Source organism: Colius striatus, chromosome 2 (assembly GCF_028858725.1).
Source record: "Colius striatus isolate bColStr4 chromosome 2, bColStr4.1.hap1, whole genome shotgun sequence".
Classification (NCBI taxonomy): domain Eukaryota; kingdom Metazoa; phylum Chordata; class Aves; order Coliiformes; family Coliidae; genus Colius; species Colius striatus.
The window spans coordinates 89,427,497-89,452,788 of NC_084760.1; the positions used below are offsets into that span (position 1 = coordinate 89,427,497).

The 25,292-nt window shown below is 35.3% G+C and overlaps 1 protein-coding gene across 1 annotated transcript in view; it reads right to left on the reverse strand.

The window, feature by feature from the left end:
- Positions 1 to 25,292, reverse strand: part of USH2A (usherin) — a 392,303-nt gene that overhangs the window by 315,958 nt on the left and 51,053 nt on the right. The window contains exons 9-13 of the mRNA XM_061990105.1: positions 24,412 to 24,607; positions 23,502 to 23,632; positions 12,703 to 12,898; positions 8,858 to 9,499; positions 3,131 to 3,314 (exon numbers count right to left, since the gene is read on the reverse strand). Of these exons, the coding sequence (XP_061846089.1) occupies positions 3,131 to 3,314; positions 8,858 to 9,499; positions 12,703 to 12,898; positions 23,502 to 23,632; positions 24,412 to 24,607 (1,349 nt within the window). The remainder of the gene's footprint in view (positions 1 to 3,130; positions 3,315 to 8,857; positions 9,500 to 12,702; positions 12,899 to 23,501; positions 23,633 to 24,411; positions 24,608 to 25,292) is intronic.

The following is a 25,292-nucleotide window of genomic DNA, read 5'->3' on the forward strand; positions in this document are numbered from 1 at the left end:
AGGTGGCCTGTAGTAAACTCCTACAACAGTATCACCTTCCTTACCCTGCCCTTTAATTTTCACCCACAAGCACGCAACCTGCCCCACATTCCTACCCAGGCAGAGTTCAATATATATTAGCTGCTCCCTCACACAGAGAGCAACTCCACCTCCTCGTCTTGTCAGCCCATCCTTCCTGAACAATACATAGCCCTCCATGGCTGTGCTCCAGTCATGGCAGCTGTCCCACCATGTTTCTGTGACTGCAATGAGGTCGTAGCCCTGCATCTGCACCCATATCTCCAGTTTCTCCTGCTTATTCCCCAGGCTGCGTGCATTGGTGTAGAGGCAGCGCAGGGGCTTACTCAAACACACATTTCCCTGGATGGATGTAGGAGGATCCTCCATGGTTTGGCTCTCCCTCAGGGTGGTCAGCCTTATGCATCTCAACACTGTGTGTTGATGAGGGGCACTTATTATTGCGTACTCTGCCCTGCCCTGTTTCCCTACAAGACAGGATAGCTTTTTCTATGTTATTTCTCATTTCATTCCCCAAGTCCTTCAGTTTAAAGCCCTCTTGATCTATTTGGCTAGCCTATGCCCAAATATTCCAGTGCCCTTATGAGAATGAATTTCATCCTGCCCTATCAAGTTATAGTCCCCAAAGAAGGTTCTATTGTCATAAAAACTGAAACCTTCCCACTGACACCAGCCTCTTAGCCAGGAGCTAACTTGTCCAGTTTTCACATTGGTGACTTCCCCTTTACCTCTGGTGGACAGAAAGGAAGAGAAAATAACTTGTGTCCCCCTACCCTTCACTTGCTCCCCCAAGGTTTTTAAATCCTTTTTGATTCTGGAAATATCGTGTCTCAATACAGCATTCATCCCCATGTGGAAGAGGAGTAGGGGATAGTAGCCCATGTCCCTGACAAGACATGGCAGTCTCAGCCACATCACAGATTTTGGCTCCCAGCAGGCAGCACATCTCTTGGACAGATGGATCTCTCAGTGCCTCATTGTTAAGAGTCACCCACAGCAAGCACCCATCCCCATCACTTCTTTTTATGGTGCTCATTACCTGTCACTGGTGGAGCAGCTGGTGGTTAATTGTTTACTTGGATTTCCCCTTCTATCTAAGTCCCTCATCATCAATGCCTCATACTTATTTGTAATTGGCACTCTGGAAGGAGGGTTATGAAGGGGAAGTCACCAAGGGAGCCCTGCTTTTTTTTGTTACCAGGGTCCAAGTCAGATTCACTGGAGGCCTGTACCTGATTGTGAAAACCTCTGTCAATCTCCACCTCTGCTCCTCTAATACTATAGAGTCTATTAACAGTTTCCTGCAGCTCTTTCACCTGACACTGCAGCTCTTTAACTTGTAGACACCTATGACACATACTTACCTCAGCAGCATATGTCCCTAAACATCCTAAACACTTCCTGCACTTCACCTGGACTGAAGCATCCTTGCTGACCGGCGCTGTCTGAGTGGATTACAAATAAAGACTTGATTATCATTTTTGGTGGATAAACGTTTCTGTTTCTCTTTCAATTCTAAGGAACTGGAGTACACTGACAAAGTAAGCAATAGACAAAAGGAAATCAAGTTTGAGCAGTGGGATTGGACTAGATGATCTTCAGAGGTCCCTTCCAACCCCTCTTGTTCTGTGATAGGCAACATAAGTTAGTCACATTAGTGTACTTCCAGAGTAGACTTCAATACTGTCATGTTAAAGCCAACTCTAACTCAAATTCTAAAAATGAAAACCTTCTGGTCTTTACAACAAGATCTAGATAATTCTAGATATTTCCACATTTTTCATTTTAGAAGCTCAAAATGCATGTAATTGAAGGTCAACATCTAGTTTAGGAAAGTCGCTGCTTAATATAGACACAAACCTCTCCAACATCCACTAAAACTGAGGAAAAAAATCCCATCTATTCCAAGTAACTTAACAAAATCATTAATAATAAGGGAAATATATTTAAAAGGGAACTTTAATATTACACAGATTTTATTCCTTACCATTAGAAGTGACAGGAAGTGAAAATAGGAAGTCCTTATTCCTACAAATTACTTTATGGCCATTAGCAGATGCCTCTGTGACCCGCAACAGTAAAAAATAATTTAAAAAGTCTCATAATGAGTGACAGTAACATAAAAGTTAAAGATCTGCAGAACAATGTCAAATATATGCAAGTCGACACTGATAATCACTGCCTAAAAGCATGTCTACCCCAGCATCCACGAGCTGAAATAAAGGACCATAGGGAGTGGAATGCTGTACAAATTTTGCTTCTGCCTGTGTTTGCTTTTTTAAAGGCAAAAATACTAAATATAACCAAAAAAATTAATGCCACTACTCTGCATGAAAATATTATAACATTAGAGCTGTGCAGCCGTTCTGGACACTATTTAAAAGGAAATTGAGATTGTGGGGATGATCCCCACAAAGAAAGATGATCTGGGAAAAAAAAGATCAAGAAATAGTTGGGAATAACAATGCACTATGTATAGATACATTTTTTTCCCCCTACATTCCAAGGACTATATCTATATCATTTCAGTGTACCTTGAGGCCCCGGGCTACATTAGATAAACAATTTACCCTGTGGCACATAACTAAATGCTGAAAAGGAATACACTGCTTTGGAAAAACAGATTTTTTAGAGGAAAGGTGCTGTAAGTATTTTTCCTGCTGCTAAAAGAAATTTGGAAAGACAGAGTGTAATTTTTACATCTTTTTTTCCATTAAACTATCTTCCCGAAGGTATTTGCTGGTTATAAGAATGGCACATCTTATCTGCATTTTAACAGTCAGTGATCAACACCTCGGAAATCGACACATCTTACTGAAGATGCAAAGGAAAGAAACAATTATCAAGTAGCTATATCATTAGATAACATTAGCATTATATAGCTTTCATATTGTTTCTACTTAAATCTGTGGCAAAACTCCCATTTCCTTCAGCTCATGGAAGGACATGGGGTTGTATAAAGTACCACATGTAAATTAAGGGTCACGCGTGAATTTAAAGAAGGATTAACTAGAGCACATCTTTTCATTGTCACTAAACTTTTGAATAAGCTACTGTGAGAAGAACATAAATAAAAGGTTAAGCAACCTGTAAAAAAAAAAAAGACACTCACCTTCCTGTGACAGGGTCAAATCCAAAATAAAGTTCTTCACAACGTTCACATGTCTGTCCTGCTACAGAGGAATCCTGGCAAATACATTGGCCAGTTAGTTTATCACAGATCTGATTCACTGAACCAGCTATGTGGCACAGGCAGGGCAGACAGCCAGTGACACTGGATGGAGAAAAATAAAAACCTGGAAAAGAAAAGGATTTTGAGAACAGACAATATGCAGCAAGTGAACACATTAAGATTACTACTAACTTGTGTATAACTGGGGATTAAACAACAGAACCAAAGCTCAGGTAACACACTCATCAACTCAAAGCAATATAGTCCTGCAGAGCTAAGCTTCTAGATCTTTTCATTGCCGCTATGTAACAACACTGTACATCCTCCAGTTGACAACTCAATTTTTTTCTTCTCTCTTCAGATTTGATTTTAGACAAAGAAAATGCAAAATAGAGGCAGTACATTAGTGTGTCTGTAGGGAATGTAAAGACCCAAGGACATGAGGGCTACTAATGAGAGAACATGAGTGGTACAAGCAGTAGAAATATAACAGATATATAACATATGAGAACAGACAGTTATTCATTTCAGTCTGGGATCTAATGTCTGACAATGGCCAGCCGCAAATGGCAAGAAATGTACAAATCTTCTTAAGAAAGTTTCTTAATCTTTCTCAATCACTGGTCAGCTTAATCCTAGAAATGAAATAATTTTTCTTAAGAAAAAACTACATTCAATGAGCATTCCCAGGTGTACATAAAATTCTTATTTTATTCCTTCTCAACATAGAGCTTGTCTCCTACACAAGTACTTTTAGAGAAACTAATAAACAGATTTTTAAAAACTACTTGTCCAATATTGGAAATCTTTTTGCTGTATTATTAACAGTTACGAACCAGAGCTTTCACTTCACCCTCCCCACAGTATATTTGGTATGCTTCTGATACATTATCATTCTATTGCCCTCACAAGCAATCTCTATCTATGCAAGTCTCTAGCACATTACTGATAAATACAGTTAGATAGAGTTTATATACCTCTAATCTCATCACTGAAGAATTTACCCATTTTTCTCAGCCTTGCTTGAAATTCCAAACAGAGCTTTTACACTCATTTTTAACGATGCTGTACCACTCACATATCCTATTTTACTATGTATAGACTTATTCTGTTCTTACTAATTTATTTTCTATATATCTTCTCAGAGACAATTAAAGGCATACCAGTAAGAAATAGAATTACACAATTTTCCAAATTAAATATAGAAAACTCCAACATTTTCTATATTAATTGACATTTAACTGGGGGTTTTCACACAAATTTCTCTGCTCCTTTTTTTTTTGGCTTTTTTTTTTTTGATTGGTACAGTTGATTAAAAACATAGCAACATATAAGAATTTTGAAAATGATGATGGTGACACTGTATTAAATGGCACTAATCAAATGCAAGTACCTATGTTTCAACACCATTCCTAAGACAGCCACTGATAGCAGTTTCTGTCTTTGTCAGCTGGTTACTATTAGTTATTATTGCTTAACTTCAACAGAAGAATTTCAACTGTTAGTCGAAGACATAGTATTGGCATAGACTTCAGATGCTTTCCCCCTCCTCACAAAGTTCAATTGGTTTCTTCTTAGTCATGTTTTCAGTTACTGAGTCTTTCTCACTGTCCAATAATGTCTTGATGTCCTGCTTTATAATAAAGAGCCCAAAATTGTATTGCAACATATCATATCACCCAAGACCTTATTATTTATTTTGTGTTACAAGAGATAGCTTTATATATACACCCCTAGGGTGGTATTCTCTGTCTTTGCAGCAGTGTTGTACTGTGAGATCATATCCAAATAGCAGAGGAACTAAACAAATAGAAAACATTAGAATTTTACTGCTCAAATCTTTGTTCAAGTTTAGCCTCTGGTCCTCAGTGAGATAAATCTCAAGTGGACAGTGAAGTGATATCAGTCTCCAGTTAACATATATCCACATCATAAAAAAACCATGCTGTTGGCACTTTATTCCAGAGAGGCCCCAAACTGAGCCACCACAGACACTGAATAGCTTGAAGTTATTAGTGAGGCAGCATGTATTATCTCATACTGCAGTTGTCTGTGCAGTACAGTGCCCATCCTGTGCATAAATAGAGGAGACCATTTCCCAGCAATGTCACTCCTGAGCACAATGAACGACTCCACTCAAAGAACGTAACAGCAAGATAGGAAACAAATTTGAGCCTGGACTCCCAAAGAAGGTCAGAGCACTTCTTCAGGACCCAGTTTACAGCTGTAGTAAATGATAAGCACTCAGGCTAAAACAGATCCTTGTCCTTTTGAAATTTTGCATGAAACTAATGTATATAAGAATAAACTACAGCTGGTAAATAAGCACATCTCTAATAATAAATAAATAAATTCTTTTTTGTTGAGCAGGATTGATCATTACAGCATAACACCTAAAACAATGTAGATCAGTAAAGGATTTGGTATGATTATATTTTATAATAATATTTGAGAAATGCTCTGAAAGTTAAACTAAGTTTCTGGATGTTACTTTATTTCCCCCCCCTGGAAGTGGCATCTAAAAGTAAAAATATTTGTAAAATCGAGATATAGGAAAGTGGGAGAAAGCCCTTCCCCCAAGCAATTTATTATTAAATGTGGACAAAAAGAGAAGAGACTGGATTAAAAATTCATACTGTTTGTCATAATCATTCTTATTTACTTCCAACACCTAGAATTTGGCAGGAAAAAGTAAGAAACAACTTAATGCAAAAGCTTGATTCACAGCATGGTTAGAAAGGCTCATAAAAGTTGCTTTATGAAGGATCCGCTGTTGTATAATAGAGCCAACTTCCAATTTTATGACAGCCACTGCAAATCTCTACAAGATCTAGGCATATAACTAGTATTATGCATGCTATTTTTCAGATTTTTTCCCAATTCAACCATAACTGATCATATTTGTCAATCAAACATACTCTTCAAAAGGAAGAATGAAAGTCATAGCAAAGTATTCCGCCTCCTTTTTTATTCATACTCTTATTGTTTCTCCCACAGCATAGCTCATGGAAAAGGAATGCCCAAATAATTCCTTAGCACTTTTACATGCTTACAAGCTATGGTGGTAATGCTCATTTCTTAACCACAGTCTGTTCTTCAAAATCCACAGTTAATACTGACAACATTGTTAAAACATACTTCAGATTTTCAGGGCCAAGGGGAGAGGTAGTATGTACACAAACTGAGTATTCACGCCCAGCCACACACCCAACTCCACAAAAAACTATTACATATATCTCCATAAAAAAACTATTGCACTAAATTTTTTTAAAAAGGAGGGGGAGAGCATTTTTCAAGTTAACAGCTTTGATGCTCTGGTAACAGGCTCCAAGACTTATGTTGAATGTATTTGTATGGTACAAATCCCAGTGGCAACAGAGTCCTGGGATGAGGTAGGGACAAACTGTTCACACCTATTTGGGGACCAGAAAGATCCATTTTAGACCACTACAACCTAGGACATCTGAAAAGTACATTTACATAAAAGGCAAAACTACTCTTTCATCTGGTTTCATGCTAGAATCAAGTGTTCTTCTCTCTGCATACGACATTAGTTTAAAAAACAGTAAATGTATAGAAATATAGAAAAAAATGTTACTTGTATAAGAACAAACCAGAGGAGAACAGTTCACATATACCGTCTAATGAATGAAACACATGGCTGAATGCTCCAGAAGGAGGGATTTTCAAAAAACAAAATCTCATGATAAAATAATTTCCCAAAGTTACATCCACTTTGACTTTTTTGCCCTTGGCAACTCTTCCTGCATTAGAATTTTGGAAACCTCTCAAATTTTATCAAAGCACACAGAAGATATGCTACAATGGGACATTATTTTAAATATCACTAACAGGAATAATTACATTGTGTTTTTTTTTTTTTTAAAAAGACATATGAGCCGTAATCCACTACAGAAACTTGGACCACAGAGCTTAAATGTCACAACAGCCTAACAGTCCTCAATACATTTTTAGAGATGACAGTTTTAACTAATTAATTGTGCAACTTTAACTAAGCTGCGTTGGCTAGATGTATACTTGGGAGTATGTTTTCTTATCTTTATCTTAAGGCAAAGCCATAGCATGTGTTTAGACCACTTGAGAGCAATTAAGCATTCATACTTCTGCAACTCAATGACAGTAATGCTAGCAGGTTATACTCACCTCTGCTTTATAGAAAACTCATTTGAAATATGCTAACAAAGAATATTCATATAAAAGTGTTATATTACAGGTCTAAATGAGCTTGTGCTGGGATCAACTCTAAAACATCAGTGAAAATACTGTAGTGTGCTGTGCTACACCAAGAGTGATATAATGTTTTTGCAATGGTATGGATTCACAGTTTCATCTGCAGAAGACCTCAATGTTCAGTATTTACAGATTTATCCTTATTACTTCGAAACTTTAAATTCTTATAGTTTGTTTGTTTGGTTTTTTTTAACCAGGAACTACCGTGGAAGTCTTCCTCTGAGTGCCATGTAAGCTTTCCTACAAACCATTGTGTTCATACTATCAATTAAACCTTTTTAAACCATTTAGTTCTGCATAAACCCCAGCCTTTTTTTTTTCAAGGACAAGGGCGGTCAATGACTCGGGAAGCCTTGACATCACTCCTCTGCCGATCTCTGATTAAGTGGCTGCTGTAAAGGGTTAGCAGGTCAAATAGCACTGGAGGAGGAACTAAGAAAAACAGAATGTTGCCTTATTTATTAGTATATGTACCTAAAATAATTTAAATGGAAGTATTTTTAAAAATACTTAATGGAGGTTAAGCAGCTTTTTTAACCTCTGTTCAAATTATTGAATGGCATATTAAAACCAATGGAGCTATAATGTACCCTTTAATGTGACCTGCTACTTTAATAAATTGCATATGTATTTAACTTGAACTAAATCTATCTGTTTAATATTTATACTAAGGGTAGGTTAATATTACCATAGTTCCACTTTACCCATCTACTTCAAAAAAAGAAAAAAAAAAACACCCAAAAAACCCCAAAAAACTACAGAGCATCCCACCTATAATGAACATTTAAACTCTGTTTACAGTGATATGGTACAAAATCTTGAATATGTATCAACTATAGTATCACCTACTTCTAGGTCCAAACTGTAAGTAGTCTTTGTGAAAGCCGGCACATCCTCAACACAGCGAGGCAGGTGAATTCTTTTGAAGTGGCATGTTTGCCCAGTCTCAAAGTTTAAATAACCATCTTTGTGCTTCTCACTAGGCTTAGCTTTATGCACGAATTGCCCTTCCTGAGGAGCTTGCCTTCTAGATTCACATTTTTAATTACGAGGTTTGCTGTTCTTCATCAAACTATGCTGGCTTACCTTTTATTCAGTGAACAGGCAGGCCATGATGATTTGTACATTTTCTCAATATCTAGAAGAACTACCATAACCTTACTTTGGACATATTGAAACTGTAGTAATAATACAAATAATACAAACTGACAATAGAATGAATATTTGATGGCAATTAGAAGGTTACTACTTCCTTCTCACACCATTAGGAAAAAATGGAAAAATAATTAATAATATAACTCAGAGACACATCAGACAGGAAGCTGTCTTACCATACATTAAAAAATGTAGGAATTGTAATGATATCCAACAAAACAAAACTTACTATATCAAATAGGTTGTCTCTAATTTCCTTACCTGGTTTACACTCATTACACCTTCTCGCCTGACGCTGAGGCAAACATACACACTGTCCAGAAACATGGTCGCACACTGTTCCTGCAAATGTGCCCAGAGCATCACAGTCACAAGGCTGGCAGCCGAGGAGGTTGCTCATGCTGAGGTTGTATGTATGAGGCATGCACTGACTGCACTGAAGGCCAGTTACACCAGCTTTGCAAGGACACTGTCCAGTCGATTTGTCACAAAGCAGAGAGCCATTTACTGTACCTGCCTTATCACAGTTACATGGCAGGCAAACAAAGGAATTATTTTCCCACACTTTGTGGTAGCCATCTAGGCATTCATCACATTGTCTACCGCCAATATTGGGTTTACATGCACACTGCCCTGTCTTCGCATCGCACACAGTCCCAGAAAATGACCCTACAATGTTACATTCACAAGCCTTACAACCAGTTACATCCAGTCCATAGAAGTGGTCCATGCAGGTGTCACAGTGAAGTCCTTTTACTTGTTCTTTACAGTTGCACTGCCCAGACAGAGGGTTGCAGAATTGGTTCACTGAGCCGTGGCTGTTGCACCAACAAGGCTCACACCCATCTTCGTTAGAATATCTGAGAGTTTTAAATCCAAAACTGCAACTATCACACCTAAGACCTGGAAAAAGAAAAGGTATTAATAAAAAAAAGAAAAAAAATAAAAAGTGAAAAGCTATTCATTTTCATTAAAAAAAAAAAAAGGATAAGTGTACTACACCTTTGGGGAAAAAAAAAAAAGAGTAAGGAAAGGACTATTATTCTTCACCAGCATAATTAATGTGAATGACAGGGCTGCAAAATCTATTGAGTAGCAGTGGCATCCCAAAAATCAGTTTACTTTTTCAATTTGTCTCAGAAGCGGTGAGTTTCTGCTGGCTTCTCAATGCAATTTAAGATACTTCTGCAAGAGATTCTTTCTAACATTTCTAAGACAACCCAGAATTAATCTCTTTGTCCCCCAGAACAGTACCTGTTGCACAGTCAGTGTTTATGTGAACTCCTCATCATGTATAGTAAATGCAATATACAGGGAATTGCACTGGACTCTAAATCTGTTCTGATAACACATTCTTATATTAAACACATTAAATACACTCTGAGACAACACAAGTTAGACTGATTACGATGAACGATTTACTTAACACTGTACTTCAGTTTTTACACTGATTACATTTATTGCTAGCATTTGTTCTTAACTCTTACTGAAAGCAAAAAACATTTTCCATAACCCAAAATGAAATTTTTTTTTCTAACTGTACGATTACGTTAACTCCTGCAGTACAGTAAATCCAAACTGTTTTCTCCATGCTCCATCCTGCAGTTTTATTAGCTTTGTTTTCAAAGTCATCACTTGCTTTATCCCTGCCCCAAGGGATGATATTTATATTTTAGTTCACAAAATGTACATTACAAGAAAGCAAACTAGATTATTATATGAAAAATGCAAATTCACAGTTAAGTGAATTTTTTAAAGTGAATTTTCCCTGCAATGGGAAAATCATTCACTAGGAAGCCATCACTTAATTGTTGCATACAGGAAAATATAAATACAATGTTCCAGCAAAATATTGTCATAATTTAAAATTTTAAAAACGTATAAAAATACATCTAGCATCTTGCATGTGGAAAAATAAAACTAAAAATGGTAGGAAAGGCATTATACATATGTATAAAAAGTCAAAAACTCCAACAGAAGGCAAGTTCCTTTAACAGTGATGAATGACTCACCTAAGGCATATCATTTAATTTCAATAAGGAAAATAAAAAAGGACCACTATTGCTGCAAATTTTAAAAATAACTGTATTGTTAACAAGAATTATGACTCATTTTGAACTATTAAAATTGGTCTACATGGATTCATATCATATCAGTTTTAAAAATATGCGCAGTGCTTATTTGAATATGCCATACATATTCCTGACAGGTAATCTATTCCTAACGATACTGAGGAAGGCCTACAGGGCATCACATTCAATGTTAACAAGTACAGGGGAGTTAGCACGCTTGGCATTTAATTCACATTCTTCTACCTTTTTATTCTAGATGAATGACCTACTTTAATAAAATTATTGGTGCTAATGTATTTTACTGGTGATAGAATCATTAGCACGATTTAACAGTTGTGTTAACTCTAACAGTTCATGTTTTATAACACTGTAGTCCATAGTTGCATTTTTCTGTTATTGTGTTTGTTTAAAAAGATAAAATGGAAATAGACAGATTGCTCTAAAAACCAATTTAGAAATCCAAAGAGGAAAGTTTGCTGCATGCATTCCAATATAGAAAAGGTTATTTACAATCGGTTCAGAAAACAAAAAAGTGAATCCAGTATAAAAAGAACTAGGTAACACAACTACAGCTCCCCACCACACTTACAGATAAATTTTCAGAAAGCATAGATTTACACAGGGGAGTTTGGTGTAAATAAAAATAGTTCTTATTGTTCTCAAAGGGAGAAACTATTTGAAATAGTATGCAAACAATAAAATACATAAGAATCGGACTGTGCGTTTCTTTTATACTAAACTCCTACTAAGCTGAGGAAGGTTTTCACAGATGCAAATGTAAAATATAGGCAAATAATACATAATTAAAAATGCTCTGAAGTCCTTTTTAAGGTTTAAGATGTGCAGAGGTGAATTTTGCTTTTAGCACCATTTCTACTGTATGGAAAACGTAGGTCATTCCACAGGAAAGAGGTCAGAAACTGTTCAGGCTTATGTGTGTTAAGAGTTATTTTTATTATTTGGTGTTATTTTGTATTTGCTTTTGAAAATTAGAGGAATGAAACAAAGGCTCACAAGATTACAAACATGTCACTGAGTTATAAATTAAAATATACTTGAATATTGTTAACACAAACCACAACCATGGTTATCTAGAGCAAAAAGATTACTAATTGTGTTAATAACAAAGCAGAAAAGGATCTCTCTTTTTGTTGTTGAGACATATGTATAGTCTGAGACATGTACAGTTACCATGCAAGGCTCACTTTATCAGGAAATTCTCCTTGCATAATATTCCCATACATCAACATTTCAAAGTGTATTATATATACTGTGTATTTTGGGCACTTGATAAATTTTGTCCTTATGTGGCTGTGACTCCCCTCAAATATGCTGGAAGTAATAAATTGCCATAATCAAATCTAATTTCTGAAAAATACCTGTGGGAGTAACAAACAAAAAAGCACGTCTTGTAAAAAAAATGATAAATAACACAGAAGGTAGCAGTTTATTATAATCAGCTTGGCATTGAATTACAAAATTAAAATTATATGGCCCTTGATAACTAACCCTAGCTATGTACATGATCTGTAGAATTATGTTGACTTATTTTGCATTTCATAGGAACAGTTCAAAGAAATATAATAGAAAAAAATTGATAGATTTATCACAAAGAACCCTGTAGCACAGAATATTTTGAGAAAAAATTCCATTTATTTTGGTCTATTAAGAAAACTAGCATGGAAACGATTTGCTTAGAACTCATTAAGTATAAAACATTTTGAAAAAGTGCTAATTTCCTAAAAGAAACATCTATGCAGTAAGCAAATTACATTATTTCTGTGACTTATTAGTACGGAGCTATGTAAGCTAATGGAGCTATGCCATAAAGAAACTTCTAAAGGGTTGATTAAACTAAGCTTCAAGCTGTAGTTTGATAGAATTAAATTAATAATTTTTCAACAGTTAATTTCATTCATTTTTATAATCTGCCTTCAGCAATGAAGTTTATGATACTTTTCATTTAGAAATCAAGTGTGTTTTATTTCCAGAGAAAACAAGAAAAATTGCTTCAAACTCTTGCATTACACATACCAATAACATTTGCTTTGCACTTGCACTGGCCTGAATTTTGGTGACAGGTAATATCTCCATTGACTGTCCCAGAGGTATTACAGTTACAGGGACTGCAGCCATCAGGGTTTGACTGTTGTAGATTGTAGAATCCTTCCTGGCACTGATTGCATTGTCTGCCAGACACATGTCTCTTACAATTACACTGGCCTCCAATCTAGAAAAATACAAAATATTATGGAATGATGAACATACCTATTTTTAGATGATACATTCATTAGCAACAAGAATGGGAGTTTGAGTTGGGGAGCAGAAAACTTTAAATGGAACAGAAAAAATAAGCCTGTGTAACACGTACTTTTTTCATTTGAGAGAGAAAAAAGATAAATATTAAACAGAGCATAACTACTGAATTTTAAAATAGAGTTTAAAAGTTCCGTTTTGAAAGAACACAAGAAAAAAAGAATTGAGTAAGCATGTGGCAATATTCACCCTCTAGACCAAAAAAATGAAAAGAATAATTACAAAGTTGCACTGTATAAATGGTGTCTTCCATTAAAACAAACAGTGCTTTTTTGATCATAGTTACTGCAAAACACTATCAAAGGTTAAGTTTTGAGCCTTTTTTTCTGACGAATAAAAACAAATATTTCCTTTATGATTACTCATCCAAGATAAATTTTCTTTTCCTTTACAGAAGGATATGACTTGGTAGCTCAGTGTCTGAAATCCTCTCCTTTTCTTGGTTCAGCTGGGACTCAGAATTCCATTTCAATGGTGGAATAAAGGTCATCTCTTACTCCCTAAACAGGTAGCATTGTTACTTGGAGGGAGATGAGGCCTCTTTTGTTATGCCTGGGCCATCATCTGGGCATATATGTCTCACATCTTGTGCAAGATTAAAGGGTTCCTGGAAAGCACTTAATTTCAAACCCCTGAAAGCCAGGAAAAAATTCAGTCTCTACATTTGTTGCTTTCTGATGCCAGCTAAACTGACCACAGGGAAGGGCAATGGCATAGAGATTGGGAAACAAATGGCAGACTTCTGTCAATAGACAACATAGATTAAAACAGGGAGTTAATGCAACACAAACATGCAGGAGATGTGATTTGGCAAAGGGTTTAGGATTCATAATCACAGAACAAAAACTAACTATTCTAACTGAAGTGTTCTGAGAAATGCAGAAACAGCAGCAAACTCAGTATTACAAGTAATTTTTCTGGGTTAGTGTCATTTTTTTCAGTGCAAATATTTACAAAAATGAGAAAGTACAGTGATTCAAAACTAGTAATTCGTCTACAACATCAACAGTTATAGTTCAATGTACTTTGCTTTTAATTAGTTACTAGAGAAAAAATTGTCTCCTTCATCTTAAACCTACAAGTCAAGCAAAGTTGAAACAAGAAAGTCCTATGTCATTACATACACAGGTACTTGGATATTCCACATAAAATTAACATTATCATTACACCCTCCAACCTACAATAAAGCTCTAAGCTTTATTAATTCAAGATAGAGTATTTCAAAATCTAAAGCAAATTCTCAGTGCAGAAAACACTGAATGAAAGTTAGAGAAGCGTAATTTCTTACTCCTTCCTCGGAAAAGGACTCTGTAGAGCAATAAACCTCTTCAATATACTTTCATGATAGATATGTATTACTGATGTATCAGTCACATTTTTCAGGAAGATAAAGACATTTAAAAGGCAAGAAAACAATATTTTATAAATAAAAGGCAAGAAAATGGTAAGTACCAAACAGTAAGAAAGCTAAGAGATCACAATAGCAGAAAACACAGCAACAAGGATTTTCAAGTTATTCCCTTTTAGACTGGATTTGATCTAGATATTTAGCTTATTAGAAGAGACTCAGTCATGCATCACAACCATTCATCAGACAACTCATATACGAGTTTAATCCTAAATGAAGAAAAATAACTAGTTTAATACATAACAGTAAAAGAAGCATTTTTTGTTAGTGATCACAGCATACTCGGACAATACCATACAGCAAGCATTATAGGAAGATATGTCATTAGCACTCAAATACACACATAACCCATACCCAAAGACACTTTAAAGGTACTCCAAAAGCTAATGCATTTTCACATTAGATGCAAAAGGTCATCTTCAAAACATAGATCAAAATAAGAAAGGTAAATGAGAGGATCACCACCACCAAATTTCAAAACCAGAGTAAGGCAACATAAAAATCAGCTTTTAATGTGAAACATGCTCAAGGTATGAAAGAAAAGCAAATATATTTTTCAAATGTCAGAAACAAAGGAAGATTACTAGAGAATCAGTGAGGGCAATAAATCACTAAGTAGTATGACCAGCAGGTTTTGATTGGGCATCAGAACTTTTCACTAGGTGCAGCATCAGTTATAGACTGCCTGAAGGGGACATGGAATCTCTGTTCCCAAAGATATTAAGACTCATCCAGACAAAATCATGACTGACTGGATCTAGAGCTGACAACAATCCTGATTTGAGCTGGAGCAGATGACCAACTAATGCATCTATGATTCTGTGTAGCGTTCAGGAAAGACAGAATCACAACAGAGATTACAAAGTAAGTATTTCACAGCTGTTCACTATAAAAGATGTATTACTTTTCTATATTAGGAATGTTTTTCAAGACTGATTTCAATCTGAAATGTCAGAAGGAAAAATTTTAGCATCTCCTTTGTTGAAAAGTTACTACACAAGTCAAGAGTCCTAGCTGAACTTAAATATAAGATTACCAAGTTATTAATTGCTTAAATTAACCTCAGTAAAGAAAAATAAAACTATAAGTTACATCAATCTCCTTAAAAGGTAGTAAGGAAGCATCTAAGGTATACAGACTGCTAGCCTTTTTCTGTACAAATTGAATTGATAGAAATTGAAACATGAATTGGACATATTGGAATGTACTGGTAAGTTTTTTTGCAAAGAAAAATAATGCTTAATAATTCTATTGTATTTCTTAAAAAGTCAGCAATGTCTAGAAATATCATATATACCAAGTCAAATGGATGATCAAAAAGTCAAATTTATTTCTATGTCAAGAAGCACAAACTTACTGCCCAGAGAAAACCGATACTGACTACAGGTGATGAGTCCAAAATTAGCTATTATCAATCAAGACAGGAGCTGTTAAAGCTGCTCTGTTCCTCCTAAAAACCATTTGAAAGCTCTGAGGCAGTCAAAAAAAAAAGCAATGGGAATATAGGAATTAGGGAAAAAAAAGAAAATTACACAGAAAATGTCATTCTGTCGTTAAAAAAACCACTGTGAATAGACATTTTGCACAATTTTTACATCTGTTTACCCTCTCTAAAATAGATAAGGTCACAGAGTGAGTAGAATAAGCAAAGATACAAATAGAAAGAGACTAAAGAAAAGACCAGTTTAGAAAGAGATGATTAAGATGAATGGAATACATGTCTAGGAAATCATGAATGCCTTACAGAATGGATATTTACTATTTCTCACATTATATGAGAGAGATGACATTCAGGAAATTATCAGAAAGCAAATTTTTAAAAATGAAAAAAGTACTTTTCCCCCACGCTTGAAGCATATAGAACACTCTTTTTGTTAAACTATTTTTAAAATTAGTTAAATTATTTCCATAACTGCACATCAAACATGATAAATCAGACAAAACCCCAAGTTCAGCTCAGTCCCAAATCCATAAATGACTGAAATCTAGAAAAGTATATCATGGAAGCATCATGCTTCTTAACATTAGCTATCAGAGAACATATTGTGCTAGATGAAAGTCTCATTTCATCCAGTATGCCTGTACTTATCACAAATATATGGAAACTCAAGTCTATATGTGACCAGATTGTAGTCATCTCCTGACATAACAAATGAAATGCATAGAATACTGAGTGCTAAGAGAATTAAAGAGCACCAACATCTTCAGCATAATTTTAAATGTCAAGCTATTACAAGAAGCAGTAATTTCAGTTGCAGAAAATCTATGCTCCTCAAACTTTCTCAACAGAGTAAAAAAATGCCCGAAGAATAAATACAGCTCTTCAGAATAGGGGAGAAATAACTGCTCAACCAAAGAATACAATTCACATTTTCTCCAGGAACCAGCTAAGAAAACTACTTAGAGATGGCCATATGTAAGTTTTCCTCCTACCTTGCTGACACGTAAAAAAAGACTTTTCCACCTGTAATCAATACAAGTGGCAACTGGTTTCTTGGCCCTAAAAAGGATAAGAGTCTTTCATGGCAGTTACAGGAAGGCATAGAAAACAAAAGTTTTTGTTAGAGAACACAGCTTATCAGATTGCTTCTTAATACATCTGAAAATAGGTTTCTATGTACCAGATTAGAGGATCTGGTAAATAATCCACTGACATTCTTCCATAACACTCATTTCAGAACCTTGTCAAAAAAAATCAAGCAGAAAAAGATACATTCTACAGACAAGACAAAAAGGAGATTTTTATTATATTCACAAATAACTATTTTCATTTTGTCTTGCCTACAAGTGACTAGAAACCTTTCAACTTTGCTGCTTCAGCCATTTTCTGTCAATACAGGATATCAAGATAAAAGCTATCTATTGAAGTTTAGTCTGAAATACAAAATATTCCATTACATAACTCCACTTTAACTCTGCCTTCCATAATTGGCATGAGTAACAGTTAAGGGAAACATGCCATTGCAATGCATCCCATGTTTCACAGTTTTTATCCTACAAGTAGCTGTGCAGATTTTTAAGGTAAAAATTGAGAAATATGCTCCAGACAAAATAGTAGACGGAGAGGGGGAAAAGTAGTTAAAAGTACTTGTAACTGCCTGCCCTGGATGCAAGTCTCTTCAATATTTTCAGCATCAGACTTAGAAGAGAGAATGGGCTTAACAAGCCTCACCAGCCACCCTAGCTTAGGATGCACAGACAGCACCATCTGGACCCTGAGGGCAGCAACCAGCATTAATGGCCCTCAGTAGCCTTCCCTGGGATCTCCACTCACACTCTTTGCCCACAGCCCCAGAGCTCCAGTTAAGCTTCAGTCTCGGTATCCACACTTCACCTGGTCTATGTTGCAGCTGTCTGTGTCCACTGCCTCCTGGAGGGATCCCTTGGTCTCAGGCTACAGCCTTGTCTCCAGCCTCATCTCCTGTTGGCTCCAGACTGGACTGCCTGGAGACTCTGGACATGAATTACCATTTTGCCTTGTCTGGGGTTGTCAATGGACCCTGTCACATGCACTTGGCCATGTTTTGGTGTTGCAAGACTGTGCCCTGGTCAGGGTGGGTACAGTTGTGCTGAGATCCCCCTCAGTAGGTTGATTTTCAATATTATTTTTACTCTTTGCACAAATATTCTAACATCACTTAAGGTCAAGTAAACATAAAAGTCCAAAACACAGTAGACAGACAAATGTGAAGTAAAGAAGAATTCTGAAGAAATAACAACATAGAAAACCTGGAAGTGATATTGGGCCTCCACAAATCAAATATGATCAATATGATATCATTCCAAAAAAGGTAAATCTCATTGAGATGTACTAAAACAGAATCTCATGTTTAAGACATGCAAATGCATGGTAAGTCTAACTAGACGTTATAACATGGAAATCTACATCAAAATGGATAGAACAAACCATTCCTATGACTACATAAAAATCTAAGTGAATTATGAACCAAAGTGTTTGTTGTTATTACTATCATCATTTCTGTAAATCTATCTTACTCTCGAAACAATGGTACCATTGAGAATACTAGTAGTAATTAATATTTAAATATTTTGTTAACCAGGATTTCACCACTTGTGCATTAGAGATATTACTGAACCTTTCCCTCCTCATTTAAAGAAACAGACTTTATTTATGCTGGTTATAGAAAGGAGAAAGTAACCTGTTCTCCTGTTGCTCAGGCCTAAGATACCTGGTTCTGATCCAAACAGTAAGCAGACACAAATACCCTGTCTTAACATGACCATCTTGGTACTAAATCATCTACAGAAAAATATCTGTCTAGATTGTTTTCTATGAAAATGAGTCTAGTCAACCATCACTACTAAGTGGTGGTGTATCTTAGGATCTCATAATTACGATTGTTATTTGATACAGAAAATCACTGATGCTCAGGTGGCATACATCCCTTGTGTCATTTATAATTTACATATAAAATACACATCAGTCCCATATCCCTGAATGTAAACAGTTATAAAAACTATGCAAGCAATTTCCTCCTGCACAAATCAAAGTTAAAGCATCATTGCCCTTAATCAGGAAACAGACTACTTGAGTGATATTTCTGAATTTTAGATATACTGATCAGTTCAGCCTGCTTTAGACTCTAGCAATACCAATCTTTAATTGGGGACACTAATCTAACATATCACATCTTGAATCACTAGTTCTTTAGTTCCACAACAGAAAAAACATACTGCCAGAAATGTAATGAGAAAGTCTCTCCAATTCTGGATAACAAATGTTGAGATATGGCTTGACATTATTAAATAAAACTAAATCTGACACTTTCCAAGTTTCTTTTACCAAAGTTAACTTCTAGATTTGAAGTTCAAAACACATGACAAAAAAAAAAAAATCCTTTTGCAATTGGCTGTCATTACTATTTTCAATTATTTACTCTCTACCACAACAGAAGTATCTTCCCTTGACTAGCTGGAAATGCCCTAAAAATTACATTTGACCCACGGGTATGTTTTAGTTCCTACATGAAATTCCTTCTGTTGATCCTGCCATTACTGGCTTTGCAATTGATTGGTACCAACCTCAATGTTCTGCCTTTTTGACATAAATGCTAATCATCTTTCCCACTAGCTTATTTTTTGATGCAAATCTAGAAAGGACTTTAATATTCAGTTTTCTGTAATCTAGGAAAGTGGGAGGAGGGAGGAAGCGGGTTGAGGACTTTTCTTTACCTTCAGTTTAGGAAATAAGAACTGTAAGGTGTGCTGGCTCACACACATAGGTTAATGATCTGACCACCAAATACCTGAGAGTATTCTCAGTATGTCAGCTTTGGGAACTGAAAATTGAATAAACAGCAGCAGTACAGTTCCTTCTTACTCCTCTGCTATCTCTTCTTGTCATTGCATGTGATGACTTTCAAAAGTCAGTAGCTTTCCACTACTTCACCTCAAAATTTAAAATTACTTATTTACCCTCTGCCTATGACACTCCAAAGGGAAGGAGTGGAGCAAATCCCCAAAACAACTTGACGAACTATCACAGAAAACCAGCACTTCATTTCTGATATATTTTGTAGCATGGAAGCTGTGGAATTATTCAACATAAGAAGTCTGATTTTCCTTCATATTAGCTTTTTTTTAAAAAAAAAAATTAAATCCCTTCCATGAAGGGAAATCCAGGATTTAAAATACACAGTATTTCATAACTACATTTTTAGACTCCACTAAGAACATGAGCTTTCCATTGCTAAGTTTGCATCCTTTGTATTCCTTATTCTGTTTGATACAGATGCTGACTGAAATGCCCTTAATTAACTGATTTATCTACTTTTTTTCCCTTGTAACAGATATTGCAGTTATTTATTGTCAATCACAGTAAATGGGTTAAAAACTATAGGTAGAAAAATGAGAACAGTGGAATGCTCACACTAACTGCAGATCAAAGAATTTATCACCTCAACAGATTTTTTAGAAATAAAGATTTTACTTTGGCTTTATATACGTATATATATTCAGCTATTACCAAGCTTTTCAATTATGTGTTAAAACAAAAACAAAACAAAAACAAAAAAAAAAAAAAAAAAAAAATCAAACATCCAAAATTGAAGGAAGAAAAAAAATACATAGGAGCAATATTTTGAGATTTTCCAGAAAGGTGAAATCTGAAACTTGTTCAAAACCTTACTGGGTAGCACTGGAATCTATCTCCACCTGCCTCCTCAGAGAAAACAGTAACTTAACATTTTGCTGCTCTTCATGCCTTGGTTTTCTTGCAACACAATACAGTTGCCACCTTGACAAAAGGCAGTTAAGACTTTGCAACTCTGAACAATACACTCTGAGGTAAAGCTCAGCTTCTTTGCACCAGTAAGTATATAATGCATATTTATTTGTACATTAAGAGCATATTTTTAAAAATCAGAAAAACCTCAGTAAAGAAAGATGCCTAAATGCACTGAGCCCAGAGTGGTACTTTCTAAGAATAAGTAAAAGCAGTGGCAGTACTTCCAGCTTTGCCTAGAAACAAATGCCCTGGGAAAGAGTGGTTTTTTTCACATCATTATATACAGTATATTATAATAGAATCATGAAAGGACCACAAACTGCAGTGCCTCATTGAATATGTAAGCATTTGTAGAGCAGTCTGAGTAAAAAGTTGCACAGGGAAATGAGTCAAGGATTGTAGCATCTGGGCCAGAAGAAATTAATCTCCATCTCTCCACACAGAGCAAGAATGATCACATCAGCAGTATTCTGGCAGAATTTTCTCATGTGTGAATGGTTAACAAGAAGGGATGAAGGCAGTCAATTCTTCTTTCACTCTCATAAAACTCAGACACCTCAAATAATTCATCTGGATTTTCTGATTGTTTGAAGTATTTTGTGACAAACGTTCAACAAAGACGATGCGACCAATGTGTATCTTTTCTACACTGATTAGATGTCAAGAACCAGCACAAAAATGGACTAATTTTATCAGGTTGTAGCAACTCTCTTTTGCACCCACCAGCCTCAGAGGAAGACATATCTCTGCAAAAAAAGTCTAATAAATGTACAGCTACATCACTCTTCTAAAATTCTACTCATTACTATAAGCCATAAAGTTATCATTTTTAAGTTTTAAATAAGTTAGTTTGCTCTTTAAAATACAAATGAAGCTCACACAGTGATCTGCAACTGGACATGATCTACAGAAGTACAAGAACTGAGAACCGATGCAAGGGAGAAACACTACACACCTACATATGCATTTCTCACCAAGGGTAGAGTGAAACATATGAACAGAACAGGCATCAAGTTTTCAAGATCAGTCCAAAGAACAGAGATGGGAATAAACATGTTGCAATGAGCAATTCTACCCATCCTGTAAGCTATGTATATTAACAAAACCTCGTTTGATGAGTAAATATTCTGTGTGGTTCAACAGATTAATTTATGATTCAATGGATTAATAAATTGGAACTCTGTACCTCCTAGAACATAGTGACACAACTAGCATTTCATGAAAAGAAAAAAATGGTGATAAACTGCAGAAAAAGGTAAGTTATGTAGTAAAAGCGTGGGGGGTTTTCCCATTTCTGGCTTATTTCAAAGGGTCCTTTTTCCTTACAGTTCCATCTTCCACAGGTCAAATTTGGAAACATTCCCTTCAATGATGTCTTCCTAATGTCATTTGTTTCAGCCTTTAGTCTTATTAATCTATTCTTTAATGACTCTTAATCATTTCTCTCCACTTCACTTCTATTGCAGCAGTGAATTGACGCTTTATTGAGCAATACAGTCTCCCCCATTTTATCTCCCTGTTTCATACTTGCAAGCTTCATCAATGTTCTTGTATATTTCATTAGAAAGCAGTGATTTCTGTAAACTACTCTTCCTCTGACTGTTAATCGCAGCTAAAGTTGTTTTAGGTTAACATTTCACCACAAACCATAGACATGCAAAATCAGCATTAGCTTTCATTTTTTATATACCTTGATATATAGTCCTAATCTTAAATCTGTGTTTTTCAGGGTTTTTTTTCCCATTTCTGTGATGCTGGCAAAAAGTATTATCTTCAGAAGACAGAAAATGATCAATTATTTCTACTACAGGGTATTATTTTTTTAAGTACATGGTGCTAAATATGCATATCACTCAGCACACGCACCAGTGCATGAGTCCTGAAGGTGCACTGCGTCAAACCAGGCATGTATTTTTGCCACTGTAGAACCAAGGACGAAGATAAAGCAGGATCCATAACAGCTTACTGTTAAATTAAATGCAATAACAAGAGACTTCATATGAAAAACGCCAGAGATTGTTTTTAAAAAAACCAACGTTTGGAAAAAAGATGACCTGGGAAATGTGGAAACAAGCTGAATAACTTCTATCTCAGTTCCCTGTAGAACAAGTTCTACCTTTAAAGTATTTTACAAATACATTTCATACAAAGAAGCTCTTTCTTCCCTATTCCTAACAAAATCTGGATTTCAGCAATGGACAGGACATATGTGACTAGAACCATGAACCACAACATATCTTTAACATATGTTCAAGACTTCAGTCACTCTTCCTGGGTTTTTTTTGGCAGGTATGTTTTTTAAATTACAGATTATTATCAGATTACATATCTTCTGTGTTAGAGGTATACAGGCTTAAAAAGCATAGCTGATAGTGTTCTCCTTTTAGCATCACTTTGTGTTTGTTTTTTAATGGATCTTATGAATTAAAGGGAGACCAATGAAGAGAAAACTAGCTTAACTTTAGTTCAATTCCAGGCTCATCTTATTGCTTGAATTTTCAAAAGCTGTATGATTTTAAGACAATGTTAAGACTTTCAAAACTACTCAAAACCTGGATGTTTTAACATTTCTGAGTGAACAAGTACCTGTTATCATCTCAAAACTACTACTCATTTCTGAAAATTCATACAGCATCTTTTACGTCTGCTGCTGATCTAGATGAAGAATTCTTCAATAGTACACCTCAAATTGCTTTCTCTTGGCTTTCAGTCTTTGATATAAGTCAATTATCATTTTGAAAAGGCTGAACTTAAGCATTTTTATTTAAGTAGTTACCATCTAAATATACTTCATAATATCTTACTGCTGTCTACCCAGTTGATGAAAATGCTCTGTCATTTTTCAGTATTGAGGCTACTTACGTTGTCACAAAGGAGGCTCTTATTTTTGGTGCCTGTTGCATAACAGTCACAGGGTTTGCAAACGTCGATGGCTGAAAGATCTGCACCTGCTTGTCTGTAATGGAAATCCTTGCACAGCTCACAGTTCCTTCCTGCATGAAAGAAAGGTTATGCATTATGGCTTCCAATTCATTAAAATTAGCTGTATAATTCAAAATTAAAGACTCTATTCCTTTGAGAGAATTCTATAATTTTCAGGACGTCCATTTTAATGCACCTTTCATCTCTACCTGCCAATTTAGTGATCCAGAGCATATGAAACAATGAACCTGTTACAAACTATGTTTTACTCCATTAAACTTCCATCTGTTATATAATACCACACTTATATAAAAGCTGTGCCATGCAAATGCCTATACATTTTTTGGAAAAATTATTGTTGAACCTGAAATTTTATTTATTCCCTTTACTAGAGAAGGCCAGGAAAACCGAAATAGAAGTGTTAAAAAAAATAATATATTACTTAGAATAGAAACCTTTACTCAATAAGCAAGAAACTGAAATTAGAGCAAAATTTGACAGTCTTTTTAATATATTATCTGTTAAACTGGTTCAATTAGATGATATTCTGAATTTAAATGCTCTAGCATGTGTAATGGAAACAGCTTTGAAAATATACATTCCAATTATTTCTTAGAATGCATTTTGCATGGAAGACTTTATACAAGGTTGGATTCAATTTTAGTAGCATTTTCCTGTAGCTTAAGTGTTGACACAACTGTAATTACTGCACTATCTGGATAATTTAAAAATACATATACACAACAATTTATTGGAATGACAGTCACTGAGCATTACTAATTTCAGCTGGCACGAGACTTAGCCAAAAACTGACTGTAAACGAAACAGTTCATCCTTTTGTGTGACTTACCAGATGTATTATGTTGACAGTTATCACATACTCCACCACTGCCTCTGTAGTGTTCCTGAGGAAAAGTATCCATTGCTAAGTCATAGTGGCAGCTTACTGCATGGCTGTAACATTGACAAGGTTTGCAATTATAGGCGTGAACTTGGTCACCTGGACGAAAAGGCTTGTCGTTGTACAATGGCAAACAGCGATCGCACTGAAATAAAAGTTTTTTTAAAAAGAAAACAGAAAAAATACTATTTTTTTACCTTAGAAGAACACTATTATACTTTCTACATTAATGTTTCCTTCTATGTGTTATCCCCTAATTCAATATGAAAAACATTGGGTTTAGACAAGAAGTCTAAAGCATATAGGGAAATTTAAAAATATACCTTTTAAAAATCTTTTTGTGCCACTTTAACAATAGATTAAAATCAAGGAAGGTGGGCAGAAGAAGAAAATTTTAAGTAATTCGTTACTCAACACAGGCTAATGTCCTGAGATTCAGATTTAGTTAAGCCTTTAAAGACATAAAATGGTGCCTACTGTGTTTGCGGCATAGAAGATATTCACCTAATTTTAAACCATCTGTTTTTGTAGTATTGTAGTCACTGTAGGTTGTACTGTTACCATTTGACCTCAGAAGTGAAATAAAAGGCCTATGGCCAAATATGTGATGTTGTACAAAGTATCTGAAATATCAACAGTTCTTAGTGTGCATTTGTCTCTCAAAATTTTCAAGAAATAGTTTTTAAACAAAAAATGCTAATATCCACACATACTCAACTCTCAAGTTATATTTTAAATGATATCAACAGAACACTAGGATACCAGGTATATTGTTTAAATAAACACCTGAACAAACTATCTTTTTTCTTAATTTCTTTTCCAATTTATTA